Here is a 16,372-nt window from a genome sequence, read left to right as displayed (position 1 = left end):
TATCCTGTAGGTTCCTTCCCTTAATATTGAAGTGGGATAATGGTCTCCTCCCATGCAGCCTCACAGGCCTCCTCAAGATCCAAAGAGTTATGTGAAGTTGATGCATTTTAGACTCAGGTGCCACCCAGGGGCACGTGGTGTTTACCACTACTGGGCTTAGTTCCCAGCTGATGGCTGTTGAAATCTTAGCTTCACATGTGCAGAGAATTGTCTGTCCAGGTGCCAGGATAGAGGGGGAAGTTGGTGGCATGGGGTACAGGTCAGACAGCTAGGAGGCACAGCCTGGCTAGTACCTCTGCATCCCAGCCTCATGTGGACAAGGTCTGGGTCTTGACAGGACTTTGCAGGAGTGAGCACATGATCTGTGGAAGACCTGTCAGAGCTGTGGCCTTCTTCCAAGAGGGGAAGCATCAAGAACAGAAAGGATATATCTCCAGATAGTGCATCCCCCCTGGGTGCCACAGAGACATAACCAAGTCCCAGGGCTATAACTACTCTCTCCTGTCCACCCCCCAACCCCCACCAGTCTCAATCCCTGTCTCATTCCTGAATTGGAGCACACTAGTGGCCTTAGACCTTGTTCCCCAGCCATCAGGCAGCTGCTACAGAGACTGCCAAGGAACGACTTCTATCACGTGGTCCCTGGCCTGAGCTCTCCCTCAAAAGTCCTTCTTTGAATCTTCATACCTCACCCATGCCTCAAAGCCTAATTCGAGCTAATTCAGAGGAGGCTTACTTTCTTCCAGGAATTCCCCCTACTAATGCCACTCTGCCACCTTCCCTGGCCAAACCCCAAATGCCCGGAGTACTGTATGACTGTGAGACACAGACTTATGATGACAGGCATGTTACAGAGACACATTTCAGGAGGGGCAGAAGACACACCTGTGAAACTGTATTCCATATTCCTTGACTTCAGTGGTGGTTACATGGGAGTTTGCTTTAGAATTATTCATTATTTTGTACTGTCTCAGTGTATTAGTCTGTTTATGTTGCTTATAACAAAATACCTGAAACTGGGTGATTTATAAAGAAAAATGACATTTATTGCTTACAGTTTCTGAGGCTGGGAAGTCCAAAGTCCATCTGGTGGTGGTGACAGTCACCCAGGGGTCTCACATTGCAAGATGGTGGAAGCAAAGAGAGCAGAGAGAGAGAGACAGACTCTCCTCTTCTTTTAAAGCCCTCAGAACCATGCCCCTGACCAGGATTTTTAATCCATTCACTACTGCACAGTCCTACAATCCAATCATCTCTTCAAAGCTCCACCTTTCAGTTACCATAATAGGATTTCCCACCCTCTTAACAGTCACAGTAGAGGCTGTTTCTAATACGTAAAACTTGGGGAACACAATTCAAGCTTCAATGAGTTTTGGGGGGACATAACTCAATTCACTACATTCCACCCCGGCCCCCAAAACTCATCTTTTTCACATGCAAATATATTCTTTTCGTCCCCAAAGCCTTAGCTTGTTTCAACTCAAAAGTCCAAAGTTCAAAGTCCCATCTGTGAAATCAATGCAAGTTATCTACTTCCAAGATACAATGGTGGGACAAACATAGGGTACATATTCCCATTCCAAAAGAGAGAAATAGGCCAAAAGAAAGGTGTAACAGGTCCCAAACAAGTCCAAAACCCAGCAGGGCAGGCATTAAATCACAAATCTGGCGAATCATCTACCTTAACTCCATGTTCAACCTCCTCTGCATGCTGGTGTGGGGATTGAGTCCCCAAGTCCTCAGGCAGTTCTGCTGCTATGGCTTTCCTGGTCTCAGATGATGTTTTAATTCTCATAGGCTGGTGTTGCATGCTGGCAGCTCCATAGGTCTGGGGTCTCCATGGCAGTCCCACTCTCACAGCTCCACTAGGCATGGTGCTAATGGGGTTTCTCTGCTACAACTCAGACCACATGTTTCCACTCGGCATTGCTCTAGTGAAGGTTGTCTGTGGTGACTCCACCACTGTGACAGATCTTTTCCTGGGCCCCAGACTTTTCCATACATCCTCCGAAATCAGGGTGGAGGCTTCCAAGCCTCCACAGCTCTAACATTCTGCAAGCCTGCAGACCTAACACCATGTGGGTGCTTCCAAGGCTTCCAGCTTGTATTTTCCAAAGCTGAAGGTCCCGCCACACCTGGGGCCAATTTAGCCACAGCTGGGGCAACCAGAGCAGCTGGGGTGCTGGTGCTGGAAGCAGCTTCCCAAGGTGGTCCAGGGCAGCAAGCCCATGGAGGGCACCTCAGGCCTGTTCCCCAAGACCGTTTTATCTCCCTATGTCTTTGGGCCTGAAATGGAAGGGTTGGCCCCAGAGGCTTCTGCAACACCATCAAGACCAGTTTCCCCTTCTCTTGACAATCGTGTACCTTTGTGTTAATCTTCTTAACACCATTGAATTTTTCTTCCCAAAATGCTCTCTGCTTCTCTACCACTTGTACAGGCTGCAAATTTTCCAAATCTTTACACTCTGCTTCCATTTTAAATTCTGGCTTTATGTCATGCCTTTGCCACCATAACTCAGCATAGCCTGCTGGAAGTAGCCATGCAGCTTCCTTAATGATTTGCTGCTTGGAAATTTCTTCTGCCAAACATTCTGGTTCACAACTCTTAAGTCCCACTTTCCACAAACTCCTAGGGCATGGACAGAATGCAGCCAAGTTCCTTGCCAGTTCACAGCAAGAGTGATCTTTGCCCAAGTTTCTGAAAAACTCTTTCTTATTTCTATCTGTCTAAAACCAAGGAAAGAGGGGCATGCAGCTACTTACACCTCATTCCACCAAACTTTGCTCCAGTTCTGTGGTTACTCTCCATCCCTACATCCTGGTCCCCTCTCACCAGGGACTTTGGGGCCTCTTTCCCTGCTTGGCTCACACCCAGTTTTCACTCACAGCATGAGGGGCAGTAGTACAAAGAGCTCTGGAGTCAGAGAGCCTGCCTTTGAATTCTCGCGGTGATTCTTTTCCTCCCCATGTCCTCAGTTTCTTCTTTATTATGTAGTAATAGCTAACATTTAGTGAGCACTTGCTATATTCTAGGCACTGAACAAAGAACTTTATATGTTTTCTCTCACAACAACCCTACAAAAAAGATTTTTTTTAAAAAATCTTATACTACAGATAGGAAATCTAAGGCACAAAGAGGGTAGCTTCTTGCCCAGGGCCACCCAGTTGATAAGAGGTGCAACCAGGATTCTAGCCCAGGCAGTCTGGCTTCAGAGCTACTTCCCAGACCCAGGGCCCAGTGGCTTCAGGTGGAGGTGGATACCATTCTTGGAGCGCAGGACCAATTGTGTTGTCTTGATAGGTGGCCGTGTAGGGTCCAGAGAGAACTCAAAGCGGAGCAAGCAGAGGGCCGTGACCACCTTCATCTCATTCAAGGCAAACTGCTGCCCAATGCAGTTCCTGCAGTGAGCAAAGCAGGGAGGCATCAGGATCTGGGGTGTGCAGAGTAATGAAATCCAATGCTCTTATTGGCCAACAAAAAGCAATAAATATTTTTGGATAAATAACTGTCTGACAGACTGATTGACCTGGGATTAAGAAACAAATCTTGGGAGCATGCTGAGGGCTCCAGACTGAGTAGATTCACATTGGGGGTTTGGCCTCTTTTGGGCTGACTCTCCCGTTCCACAACTTCTCAGGGATGGGAATATGATAATGGCAAGAAGAAGGTCCCTGGAGCTTTCCTTGCCTTAGGATCACCACAAACCCAGCCTGATCCACCTTACCCAGAGCACTCCATTAATGATACATCCTCCACAGTGTCCTCCACCCTCACCTCCCCAATCCTGAGGGCCCGGGGATGCTGGCCTCTCCCTACCTGGGCCCGGCAGAGAAGGGCATGAAGGCAAAGGGGTGGCGTCCGGCCACATTCTCGGGGGAAAAGCGCAAAGGATCAAAGACCTGAGGGGACAGACAGGTCTTGCTTAAATACCCACCAGGTCCTGGCATAGGGTGACCCTCACAGTTCCCCACCCAGTCTGACCTCTGAACCCAGGGCTGAGGTACCTCAGGATCAGGCCACACCGTGCTGTTCCTATGGAGGGCATAGATGTGCAGAGAGATCAGGCTGCCTGTGGGCAGAGCAGAGGCCTGGTGACCAGGTACAAGGCTAAACACTCTTTATGAAGCTACCACATACATTTGTACAGGACGTGCACTGCACAGCATCATATCTATGCGAATGATGCTCCTTGACTTTGTACAGGACACAACCTGCATGGTGGTACATGACAGCCCTGATGAATATTGTCTCTTTAATCCTGACAAAAACCTTGAAAAGTAGGTGCTCTTCTCATCCTCACTTTATAGAAGAGGAAATGGAGGTTTAGAGATAGAGGAATTTACCCATGTGTTGTGGAGTTTGAACCCAGGGTTTTCTGAACACAAAGCCTGAGCTCTTCCTGATTGGTGGAAAGATTTGACTAAAGGCATAGAGGGTGTCAGAGAAGCATCCACAGAACTCCAGTTCCACCCCCAAATCTATCCCATCTCACCTGCAGGTAGACAGCGGCCATCAACAAAGCTGACAGGCTTGCTGAGCTGGCGGTACACCTGGGGCACAGGCGGGTAGAGGCGAAAGCTCTCCTTGATGCACATAGTAAGATAAGTCATCTTGCCCAGATCATCCCTGCCAGTGACACAACCAGGACACTCTGGGAATGGTGAGCAATGGGATCCCAGGAGAAGATGGGCCCCAGCTCAAACTCCCCACACCCCCATTCCCACCACACACTCAAGGGTCAGAGTGCACAAGGGCTCTCAGTGCCCAGGCCAGACCAGACTCAGGGTGGCCACTCAGACCCAAGGGATCTGTTTCCACTTTCCCCCATCCCCTCCTCATCTTCACTGCTAGGAGGGGAAGGCACAGGACCCTAGAAATGTATATGCACCCAGCCATCAAAGACAAATTCACTTCTGTGTCTCTCACGGCCCCACAGAAGCCCACAAGGGACAGTTCTTTAGGTTCTGCTTGGTATTCCCTGTAGAGCTGTAATGTGAAGGAACAGAGACTGACACCCATTGGGTGAATAAACCAACCAATGTTCATGCATTGTTCAATGCATGAACAATGACAAGACCAGGTAAATATGTGAGTGTGTGTGTGTGTGTGTGTGTGTGTGTGTGTGTGTGTGCATGTATAAATATAATATACATATATGTATTTCTCTTTTTCCTTTAGCCACCAGGAAGCTCAGACCCAGTATGAGGTCCAATTATCTTTTTTTTTTTTTTTTAAAGATGACCGGTAAGGGGATCTTAACCCTTGACTTGGTGTTGTCAGCACCACGCTCAGCCAGTGAGCAAACCGGCCATCCCTATATGGGATCCGAACCCGGGGCCTTGGTGTTATCAGCACCGCACTCTCCCGAGTGAGCCACGGGCCGGCCCGAGGTCCAATTATAATACTTTGCAATACCTTATTACACAGCCCCAAACTCCAAGTCTTTATTCCCCACGGTCCTGATTTTTCCTTTGTGTTTTACTATTTTATTGAATGTGTCACTAAGTTGCATCAAGTTCCAGATGGAATGAAGTGAAAATAAAATAAATATTTCAGCTTCCTGCCTCAGGCTGTGTTCATATTGTTACCCAGCCAAGAATGCGCAGCTCTCTTTCTTTGCCGAAGTTTAACCCTCCTTAAAAAGTCAATGCAAGCCCCACCCCTTCCCTCTGCCCTCAATATCCAGGCCACTCAACCCTGTGGTTTTCTCTAGCTTTTTGATTATGTAAGTTTGTTTCTCTAAAGACTCTCCAAGGGCAGCAACTTGGCTCCTCCTCCTCCTCTTCCCATCTGCACCCCTGTTAGCATCTGGCCTGTGGCTGAACACGCTGGGAGGTCTCCAACATCCAACCAATAAAAATGGGCAATGGAGACTTCATCCTCCAAGTCTCAGTCCCTGGATTTACAGGTCAGTCCTCCTCAAATGCATCTAAATTTCCCCCATCGACTGAGCATTTTCTGTGCCTCTGGTGCATGCCTAGCCCTGTGCTGGAACAGCCCAGAATCCCAGAGAGAAAGTGAGGTGCCTGTTGGGATCAAAGGCTGGAAGGGAGGAGGAGCTGGGAGAGGGACATGTGGGCAGTGGGGCAGGGAAGCCTGTGAGAGATTCCCAGAGATCATGCTATAAAGAGGGGTCGGGGTCAATTTGTGCCGTGTCCAGAAATTCAGTCCCGGCCAAGAAACAGGGAGGAACAATTGAAAGTTCTTAAGTGGTGGAGTTTGGGAAATAGTCTTTTCTCCTTCACCAGAGGGAGATACGTGGAATCTGGAGGCTACATACTGCCACCCAAAGGCAGGTGGCCAGGGACTGGGTGTCCAGGCTCTGTTCATCCCCCGTTTCTACCTTCTCTCCCAGCCCTGCCTACTCTCTCCAGGAACACAGAAGGGTAGTCAGGTTCTGCCATCAGAGGGAGTCAGCACATAGAAAGTCAGCCTCCTATTGACAACTGTCTCTGTGTGACACATCTGAAAAGGCTCCATTTTGGGAGAATGGGCTCAAGGGTACATCCATACTCAGTCACCCAAAAAACCTACAGCACTGGAGGGAACAGGACAGCCGTGCTGCCCTCACCTAGTTTCCAGGATGGCCCTGTGTTGTCCTTCGATGGCACAGGACAGGCTGGGCACAGCTCTTCCCTGGGGCTGAGTGGGATAGGCTGGGCTCACCCTTAGCCTGACTCACCACTGGAAGGAGTCCCGGTCCCCTAGGATCTCGCAGGCCTCCTCCCTACAGCGACGCTGATGCTCAGGGTACAGGGCCATGCAGTAGAGAAACCAGGAGATGCCACTGGTAGTGGTGTCATGGCCTTCAAACATGAACGTGTCCACTTCAGCCCGGAGGTCTGCATCTGACAGCTTGACCCCATTTTCATCCTGGGTTAGAGAAGGTATAATGAGACAGCTCAAGGCATCCAAAGTAGGTACTGAGAACTCCTAACACTAGCTGTCAATAGTTGTCAAATGTAGGGCTGAGAGAGGAGGTGAAAGCTCCTTTTCAGGCTGGGATTGAGACCTTTCCCAAATTTCTCTTTCTTCCAAGCCCAGCCTAGATACCTCCTGCTCCACGAAGCCCTCCCTGATCTCTCTGGCCAAGTGACCTGTGACCTTATCCAGCCCTGACTGTCAGCTCTGCTCGCTTGGCACATGGAATGTCACCTGGCAGAGGAAAGCATCTTTATCAGCATCCATCTACTGTCTCCTCCACTAAACTGTAAATGTCTGGAGGGCAGGGCCAGGTCTTGCCCATCTCTGAATCCTAGCACAGGAACTAAGCCAGGGGAGAAGCTCAGTGAGTCTGTGGTGTGAATGAATAAAGGACCAACTGAATGAATTAATTGATGAATTAATGAAGTCTAAGATCCTATGGTACCAAGATTCTTAGGGATCTGATAAGTCTAGAAATGTCTTCAGACCACTACCATGTGACTTGGGCTCCCAACTACATCTCTTTGATGCCACAATCCAGCTACACACACACCTTGTACCTGCCCACCTCTGAACCTTCACTGATATGTGTCATGGGACAAGAAACAAGTTATATTTGCTGGGTAAAGAGGGGGAAATGCTTACCATCTCCTTCTGCTGTCCAATGAGCTCTGTCCTAGGAGGGCAGTCTGAAGACCGCTCTGGGACTAGTTCTCAGGTAGGGGTGGGCAGCTGCGCACTCACCTGAGCACACAGGAGAATGTCCAGGAAGTCCAGGTGTCTCCGGTTCTGGATCTTCTTCTGCTCTTTCTCATCCTGCAGGGCTGCCTTCCGCTCCCTGATGACCTGGTCTGGCTCAGAAGGACAGGGTGTCGCTGCCTGGGAACCCACCCTCTGCCCAAAGGGGAACTGAGGTCCTGCAATGGGAGGGAGTGCAGAGGGGCTGGGAGGAGGAACCCAGACTTCCTAGGGGTGGGCCCTGAAGGAATGGCCCACCTGTATGGTTGTGGGCCACTTGGCAGGCCTGCAGGAAGCGGCGGCCATGTGGGGTGAGCCAGTAGATGAAGTCGTTATGGTACTGGAAGGATTCAAGGCGCTGCTGCATCAGCAGAGTGAGATCTCTGACTGCCAGGTAGTAGCTGCTGTCCCTGCTTAGCCGAGGGTGGTGGGAAGGGCAGCTCAGACACTGACCCAAGAACAGAGCCCAGAGCAGCACCCTTGCAGGATCCAACCCGACCACGGTTCTTCCTGCCCTTCCTCTTCCTGTCCTTAAGCCCCCTCACTAGAGTCAGAGATGTCTCCCCACCATGAGCAAGGCCTGGCTCCCCCTGAGCTGGGGCTCCCTAGGACAGGACCCTATATTGTCACATACCAGGGCCTAGGAGCCCTGCCAACTCTCCCCTCCAAGCTGTCTTAGGAAGAGAATGTGGTCAGCCCTGAGGTGCCTCCTGACCTGTCGTCCAGGCCGCTCTCTCCTCTCCCAAAGGTGCACTTCATGAGTGAGTCCAGTGCCATGCGGCCCACATCGCAGAAGATGTCAAAGGACTTACCCTCACGAGCCTTTTCTTCCCACTTGTCCTAGAGCCCAGAGAAAGGAGGCAATGTGGGGGCCAGCTGGGCTGGATGCCCCTCTACCCTGCCCTCCAAGACCTATAACCTGTCCTCTGCCACCAAGCCCCCTTCACACACACAATCCCAGTGCCTCCCTGCCCTCTATCCTTCTGGAATGTGAGGGTGGGGCAGTAGGAGTTTGGCAGCCTCTTGGCTTCAGGCTCAGAAGGCAAGACCAGGCAACAGATCTTGAGCAGCACATAGTCAGGGCACCTTATAAGGGAACAGAAGGGCCAAGAGATGGTGAGCCCAGCACAGCCTGTGTGTAAACCAGGCCTGCAGTAATTCTGGGAGGAGCTTCCTGCAAGGAGAAAGATGAGCCTGGGTGACGTTTGGGATTACCCAGTCCTGAGACTCTCAGACTGATCCCTGACATGCCTGATAGAGATGAGTTGTAGCGACATTATTTTAGGCACTCGTGGTAGGCAGAAAATAAGGAGGAGACACTTCCTGGATATGAGAGGCTTTCCTGATACACTTAAATATAGGCAGCCCTCAAATCTGCTACAGGAGGAGCCTTATTAAGGCCTCACAGAGCTTTTGTTCGCAGAAGAAAGAGGGCTGGGTCTCCTGGTGGACGAGGCCCAGGGCTGCCTGGGCACCCAGAGCTTCAACACCTAGTCAGCGGTGGCATGCAGCAAGTGTGGACTTGCAGCCATGGCACGCAGCAGGTATGGATTTGCAGCTGTGGCATGAAGCAGCTGTGGGTGTGCATCTGTGGCGTGCACAGGTGTCAGCAGAGCGGCACTTTGATACTGCTATTGCACTCAGAATGGAGCCTAGGGGCCTCATCAATCCTCCCCCAGGGCAAAATCAGGATGGGGAGGGGCTGACCCAGCAGCCGACAGCCTGCAGGAGCCTGGCGCAGGTAGCTCACCAGCATGACGCGCGTGGAGTCAGCAAACACAGCCACATAGGGCTTCAGCACATCATAATGGAAGCCAGGTGTGAGCAGCTTGCGGTGCTGAAACCACTTGGACCCCTCCAGAACCAGCAGGCCTTTCCCTGGGGAAGGCATGAGAGAGGGAGGATTGGTCAGTCCAGGCAATATCACACCAGCCCCAGCATCCTGGGGCCACGCACGCCCCACCCCACTCTATCCCTGAGCCTGGAACCCTCCAGGGGTGGGCCACTAAGAGACCCAGCATTACCCTCTGTGCCCTCACCCCCAGGCTGCCAGGGCCTCAGGAACCAGAGGTGGCAGCAGTTCTTGGCTGAGTGAGCTCCCTCCTCAGGACAAAACGACTCAGTTTTTGCATCTCAGCTGTACCCATAAAGCCTGGGCTCCAGGGACTTATGTCAGGATGACACTGGGCTCAGACAAAGGAGATGCATCTCCCTGGGGACAGCCAGGCAGAAGGGAAGCCAGCTGGGCCTTGACTCTCAGCTGCTGAGACTGAGGCCATAGCTTCAGGACCTGGGGAACAATCTGCTGTGCTTGCACCTCATGGCCTCAGACAGGACCCTATCCTCCTACTCCCCACCCCCAAACACACCCACAAACCCTGAGTTAAAATGCATTAGTGTCTTCAAAACTGCCTCTTCGTATTCCTAAACCTTTTCTGTCTGTCCTTTCATCTTACTCTCCATTTGATAATTGAAGATAGAGTTAGAATCACAAAAAGATTTCCCTGTTATTGGGTGAGTGAATAGGCTTGGGATTTTTTTTTTTTTTTTTTTTTTTTCCTCTTGGCCCTGCCCCTTCTCAGCTCCTAGGAAGATGGTGAGGATTCCATGGGATCATGAGTAACAGACAGGCTTTGGAGAAGCATATGGCCTTGGCTCAAGAATACTCAATGGCTCCCACCTATCCTAAACATCAAACCACACTCCTCATTCTGACAGTCCAGTCCTTCCTGCCCAGTCTCATCTCCCAACCACACTGTGCCTTCCAGGCGCCCAGACAGCCTTGCCGCCTCTGGTAACACCAGCCATGGTCCTATCCTTTCCTCAGACCCTCGTCCTGGACTACACTGCCTATAAAAGTCTTCTGTGGGATAAACTCTAGTGCCACCTCCTCCAGGAAGCCATTCTTCACACTCATTCTTCAGAGTCCTTGTCCTGCCAGTCCAGGCAAGAACACAGGCCAGGCAAGAGAAGGTGCTTGGGTGCCACTTCCCCAGCCAGCTAGGAGCTCTCCTGCTCCTCCTCTGTCTCCCCACTGAACAGCCAAGCTTAGGATGGGCACCTGGGGCCAGGCTGTCCAGTTGATGAAATAATTGACTGGAAGGGGAAGGGCAGGATCCTGGTCACCCAGGTCCAAGGGTCTGGGGTGGGAAGGGCGGGAAAGGCAAGCGTTCACTCACCGATCCACTGGAGGAAGAAGTTATACACATCCGGGGCCTTAGGGTCTGCAGAAGAAAGAGAAGATAGGGTAGAGTGGAGACGGGAGGTTCCCAGAGAAGGCTTATTGATGAATAGTGTGAGGACCTCAGCCACCCTCTTCCCAGACTTAAAGCACAGGCCCAGGGCTCCTCCCCACATTGTGCCCTGAGCCCTCTGCTCCCAGGAAGCCCCAGCCTTTTCCAGGAGCACCTCACCTCCACGGCTGTACACAGCTTTGGCATAGTCGGGCTCATAGATGTTTAGGAAGCCGAGCAACTGTCCAAACCAGAGTGGGTGGGCATAGGGAAACTGGTGGGCCCAGGACACCACTTTATCCAGGCTCCCTGTCTGCTGCATCTGAAATGATGACAGAAGGCCAGGGCCACTCAGGAACCCAGCGTCACCAGCCAACCTCAAGACCCTGGGAGTGGAAGGGAGGAGGCTGGCCAGGCAGGCCCTGGGACTTCCCTCCCTCCTCCTGCACCCCCTCTCCTGAACATTCCTCGGCCCAGCCACTGATCTCAGTCCAGTTCTTCTCTCACTAAGGTGCCTAGTGCCTGAGGTGATGCTCCTCCAAATCCCCTCCGTGGCCTCTTCCCTAGCTGCATTCTCTCCCTGGAGGCTTTCACCTACTCTGTGGCTCCCTTTGCCATCTTCCTGCCAGTGATTCCTCAATCCACAGTGTGTCCCAGCTTATCTTTCTCCTGAGGTCCAGAAACATCAGCAAACCCCACCCGACTCCGCCACTGACATCTCTGCATGATCTCCTTCAGGCCCCTTAGACCCAACATTTCCAAACTCACGTTCATGCACACATGTCTACACATCGGGTTTGCCCCCAAAACTGCCCGCCTCACATACCTAGGAATAGAACCACCACATCCACCCCCATACTAGCACCCATACATGGAAGTAGTTTTCTCCATGGTTTATAGCGATACCAAGGGGGACATACTGGGGGGGCTGCCCCTCCCCGCTGCAGGCCCGCCAAGTGACTTTTACATTGGAATCAGCAAACCAGAGTTAAGAGAGCCACATGTACCAGCTCACAGGAGGAGAACCCCACCATGAAACTCTCCAAATCCAGTACCCACGGCTCCCATGCCCAGACACTGACAGGTGCTGCCAACCTCTGAGCCTCCTCTTACTGGGTCTCAGATGCCCACATTTTAAAATTACACATAGTGTTGGGAGAATAGAGCAGTTTAATCAGGCCCTGTCACCTCGGGGCCAGTTGGGGGTGGTTCAGTAAACAAATTGTGTGTGTGTAGGTAAGTGGGTGGGTGGAGTTGGCACCGCAGTCTGGCTGGCATCTGCCTCGGGTGGCCGCCACCACCCACACAGCCATGCTTTTCCAACCTATGTCTTCCAAGGACCTGTTTGCTGGTTACCTAGCTCATAGACCTGCGTGTGAGGGGTCTGGTGGCCCAGCCTGCTCTACCTCTCACTCCTCTCCATCCCACCAGCTTTCTCTTTAACACCTGCCTGGATCACTTCACCCTCGTCTCCCTGCCTCCTATTGGCCCTCAGCTGATCTATTCACTGCCTCAAAGTCAAAGTGATCTTTCTAAAACACAAGTCTGACTTTGTCCCTCCCTTGCTTGAGTCCCTTCCATGGCTCCCCATTGTCCTCAGAATACAGTAAGGCAAGGCCTTTTGACATGGCCTCAAGGATCTAGGTGACCTGCCCCTGCCCACCTCCAGCCTCACCCTCCATTCTGTCCTCCCTCTCGCCACTCCAGAAGTGCTGAGCTACTTACACAGGCAGATTCTAGACCTCAAATGATAATTCCATTTCCTAAACACACAATGTTCTTTCTAGCCTCTCCCTTTTTGCACAGGGAGTGTCCTCTGCCTTTCCTTCTGTACTTGCACAGGCTACTACTTCCAGCTCCTTGAGGATTTGTCTCAGCATCACTTCCCTGGACCTTCCCTGACTCCTCAGGCTGATGGGAGGCCATTCTCTAGGCCCAGGATCTGTAGCACTTGTGCTGTGCTGTCCATCTCTCCTAAAGACCTGGTTCCTCTAGAGCAGCCTCTTTGACTTGTTTCTTCATCCTCTGGCCTCAGCATAGGGCCAGACCTGGAGTTTTGATCAGACAATGCTCGTTGCTTGGGAAAAGAGGAACCAAAGACTGGTTTGATTTGGGAGAAAGAAAGAGGATGAAGGAAGCAAATGCCTCAGGGTGTTATGCAGCAAGAATCCTTCTACAATAATCTAACACCTGATATTTATCTGCCCAGCAGTTTGAAAGTACCTGTACTTTACCATTTTCTATCCTCTCCTAATCCAGCAGGGTAAGGATGATTATCTCCATTTTATTGATAAGGAAACAGAAACACAGAAAGGTGAAGTGACTCACCTAACAGGGCACAGAAAAGGCCCGTGATAAATGTTTGCTGAGTGAAGATGAGCCACAGCCCTGTCTTCACTATACAAAGTCAACGGGATATCACAGCAATGGGCAGGGCTGGGAAAGAGGCCTCTGTAGTCTCAGGGAGTCACGGCTCCTTGGGCTGGGAGCTGGCATTCTCCCCTGTACACACACACACACTCACAGGTCAGATTTGTTGGCCCCTCCCAGGCAGTCCCAACCTCAGGCCAACAATATATAGCTGAGCACCTAGTATGTGCAAAGTCCTCTCTGTGCTAGAAGAAAAGGACATGCCCTTGCCTCAAGGGGACACATTCTGAGAACTAAGGAAGATGCAGGTGGATGCTACTAATGCCTCCAGGTTGTAACTAGAGACCAAGAAGAGAGACATTAATCTTGATGGTCAGCTCTTCTGTGCCCCCATGCCTTCACCCACCAGTCTTTCTTTCCTTTCTACTGCCACCAGTGCTGGGCCTAGGAATCAAATTTGCAGTTACCTTTTATGGACTGATCATGTCCTGAATTAAAATGCAGGAATCCCTGGACCCAGCCTTGACTCAATTCCTGACTTAGGCAAATACCTTGCCTCCTCTGAACCTGTTTCCTCATCTTTACATTAGAGAAAATAATCCCCACTATGCCCTCCCCATTTCTCAGGTTCAGGTGTGGATACAAACAAGAGAAGAGGTGCCAAGCTCTGGAGGAATGCAGAAGTGCTGTGCCTGTGATGCTTCCCAGGAAACCTTTGTAGTGCCCAAGAGCCACCACCCCTCCAACCCTTCCCCACACTACTGGGTGCCAAGCAAAAGCCCTTCAGATAGTTAGAGCCAAGAAGCCAGACCTAGGCTATGTTCCGGGCCCTCTGCACACTCTCAAGGTGGGGGCAGGAACAGTTGGGGGGAATACAGCAGCCATCTCTGACATGGGGATGGGGGAGAAAGGTCCCTGTCCTAGGGAAGCCCACTGGCTGAGGGCAAACCCAACTTTGATAGAAACATGTAGAAGTGGAGGGGGCATGAGAGGAAAGGGATGAATGTCTCTCTAAATGCCTCTCATGCCCCATTAGGGTCAGACTTCAACTTTCCCATGAGCCTCCTCTGGTACTTAGCAAAGCCTTTCCCAAACCCTCCTGGTCCCTCGGCTTTTCTTCTCTGTCACTCTCTCTCCTCTGTAAATACCCACCCCCTCCTCTCCAACATTCACTGTTGGTTCATTCGGTGATGCCTATTCTGTGCCAGGCTTGGCACTGGACCTTGCGGGTACAGGTATGAATCAGACCAGATCTCCATCCTCCAGGGGTCACAGTCTAGTGGGAAAGATGAGCAAGTAAATAGAAGATGACAACCCAACAAGACAAGCACTGAGAAAAAAGAACGGGGCTGGTGCGAAATCCCAGGGAGGTACCTCTCCCAGCTTGGAGCAGGGAAGGTGCTGATGTCTATCTCCCCTCCAGACAGAAAGCTCCTTGACAGCCCAGTCCTGGTTCTGATGCATTTGCCTGACCCACACTTTCCTTTCCCAGATGTCCCAGGATACATGCAGATTACTAAGCCATCTAAAAAGGGTCATCTGTAGGGGCAGGAATAAGCCTAGAGGTCAAGCTCATTTCCAGTGTCAGTCAGGAAGAAAGGCAACCACCCAGACTGAGAATGAGGAAAATGGATTCAGGAGGTGGGAGAAGGAACTATGTCTCTCTCTGAGCCTTAATCTCTGGCATCTATAGCTGGGTTTCCAAACCTGGCTGCAGATCAAAACACTTGGGAAGGTTTTTAAATTCAGACTCCTACTCTCAATCTGACATATTAGAATCTCCAAGGGCTGGAGGCCCAGGAATCTGCTTCTCCCAGTTGATTACAATTCCCTGTCCTGTGTTTAGAAACCTCTTGTCTATCCACATGACAGTAGGGGACTAAGATTTTCCTGAGAGTGAGTGCTAGGGTGGTCCCCACCACCCTGAGGCAACCAGAGAACAAGCCAGGATCTGAACCCAGGAAGATGTCACAGCTACTGAGCCATCCATAGGCATGGCAGGAAGAGCCCCACCTCTGGGGGCACCAACTGCTTGGATGCTCTGGAATGCCTCTTATGTGACAGCATTCATCTCTACTGCCACTTTCATTTTCTGCTTTAGAAATGGAAATCTTTAAACTGTGCAGAACGAAGAAGATACTGATTAAGCTGTACATGATTGTCTGGTTCTATCAGGCTCTCCAGGGACTTTGGTTTTTCTCCTATGCCGTCACCCAGCCTTCAGCAGAGCCTTGTCTGGACTTTGAGACTCAGAATAATGGCAAGGATTCTGTAGTCCACTTGGTCCCCCAGCTTTGAAACCCCTCCTGCTTCTGAAGCCAGCTTCAAAGGCAGGAATGAGGGAGAGATCGGGGGGAAAAGCTGAACAGGAACCATGGCTCCCCAGACATCACACCTGTGCCAAGTTTCAGTCTCTCCCCACAGTCCCCAGGGTATTGGGCCTGATTCTCTAAAGGAAGGAGGCTATTTTTTCTTTCTCCACCCCACCTTCTCCCCCACGTACCTCGAGAGCATGCCCGAAGAGCCAGTGGGTGGGGGGTCCTGGGAAGCTGTCCATGGCCCTGGCCAACTTCTGCCTCCGCAGTAGGAGGCAGCTGAGCTTCAGGAAGCCTAAGACCAAGATCAGTCCAGAAGCCCACAGGCCCAGGCGGGAGAGGATCGGGGAGAGGAGGGCAGGCACCATGGCTAGAGTTTCAGCCACCAGGCTCTGACCCACCTCCAGCTGCCCCTGGGTTCCTTTGTATCTGGACCCACTCCCAGACACGCCCTGCAACCAGCAGCAGCCCAGGCTGGGCTGAGCGCCATAGGGTGGAGACAGCAATTCTAAAAGTCATAGGCAACAGAAAAAAGAGCCTGGTTGACTTCTCCCAGAACTCTGCTGAAGAGAGACCAGGCAGTATGCTTCAAAGAAACCAGACAATGGGCATTCCCCCTTGGTTCCTTGGAGGAGCAAACAGATGGCAATTCACAATTCTTGGTGTAATCATCGGCATAATAACAACTGCCCTTTCATATAAGCACTGTATATGTTTCAGGCACTTTTTTACATGCTATCTTATTTAACCCAAAGAACAAAGAGGTCACAGGTACTTGCTCTTTATACCCA

General features: G+C 51.3%; 1 protein-coding gene across 3 annotated transcripts; it reads right to left on the bottom strand.

Annotated features, from left to right (window-relative positions):
* Nucleotides 1-3,207: 3,207 nt before the first annotated feature.
* Nucleotides 3,208-15,973, bottom strand: LOC103595378 (cytochrome P450 4B1). 3 transcript variants are annotated; one of them, XM_008578762.1, is made up of 12 exons: nucleotides 15,770-15,973; nucleotides 11,077-11,218; nucleotides 10,843-10,887; nucleotides 9,414-9,541; nucleotides 8,379-8,503; nucleotides 7,922-8,076; nucleotides 7,670-7,776; nucleotides 6,684-6,874; nucleotides 4,494-4,627; nucleotides 4,006-4,070; nucleotides 3,818-3,900; nucleotides 3,208-3,399 (listed from the first exon to the last, which is right to left on the bottom strand). In XM_008578762.1, the coding sequence occupies exons 1-12, from the start codon at nucleotides 15,947-15,949 to the stop codon at nucleotides 3,216-3,218; spliced, it is 1,539 nt and encodes a 512-aa protein (XP_008576984.1). In that variant the 5' UTR covers nucleotides 15,950-15,973; the 3' UTR covers nucleotides 3,208-3,215. The 3 variants fall into 3 exon arrangements, with proteins under 3 accessions (XP_008576984.1, XP_008576985.1, XP_008576986.1); XM_008578763.1 differs by having other exon boundaries at nucleotides 3,212-3,399; nucleotides 7,922-8,073; nucleotides 15,770-15,957; XM_008578764.1 differs by lacking the exon at nucleotides 10,843-10,887 and having other exon boundaries at nucleotides 3,216-3,399; nucleotides 15,770-15,949.
* Between the last annotated feature and the right edge of the window lie 399 nt (nucleotides 15,974-16,372).

Source organism: Galeopterus variegatus, unplaced genomic scaffold, assembly GCF_000696425.1.
Source record: "Galeopterus variegatus unplaced genomic scaffold, G_variegatus-3.0.2 Scaffold1753, whole genome shotgun sequence".
NCBI classification, from domain to species: Eukaryota; Metazoa; Chordata; class Mammalia; order Dermoptera; family Cynocephalidae; genus Galeopterus; species Galeopterus variegatus.
The sequence above is the reverse complement of the archived record's forward strand: the minus strand, read 5'-3'. Positions and strand labels throughout refer to the sequence as shown.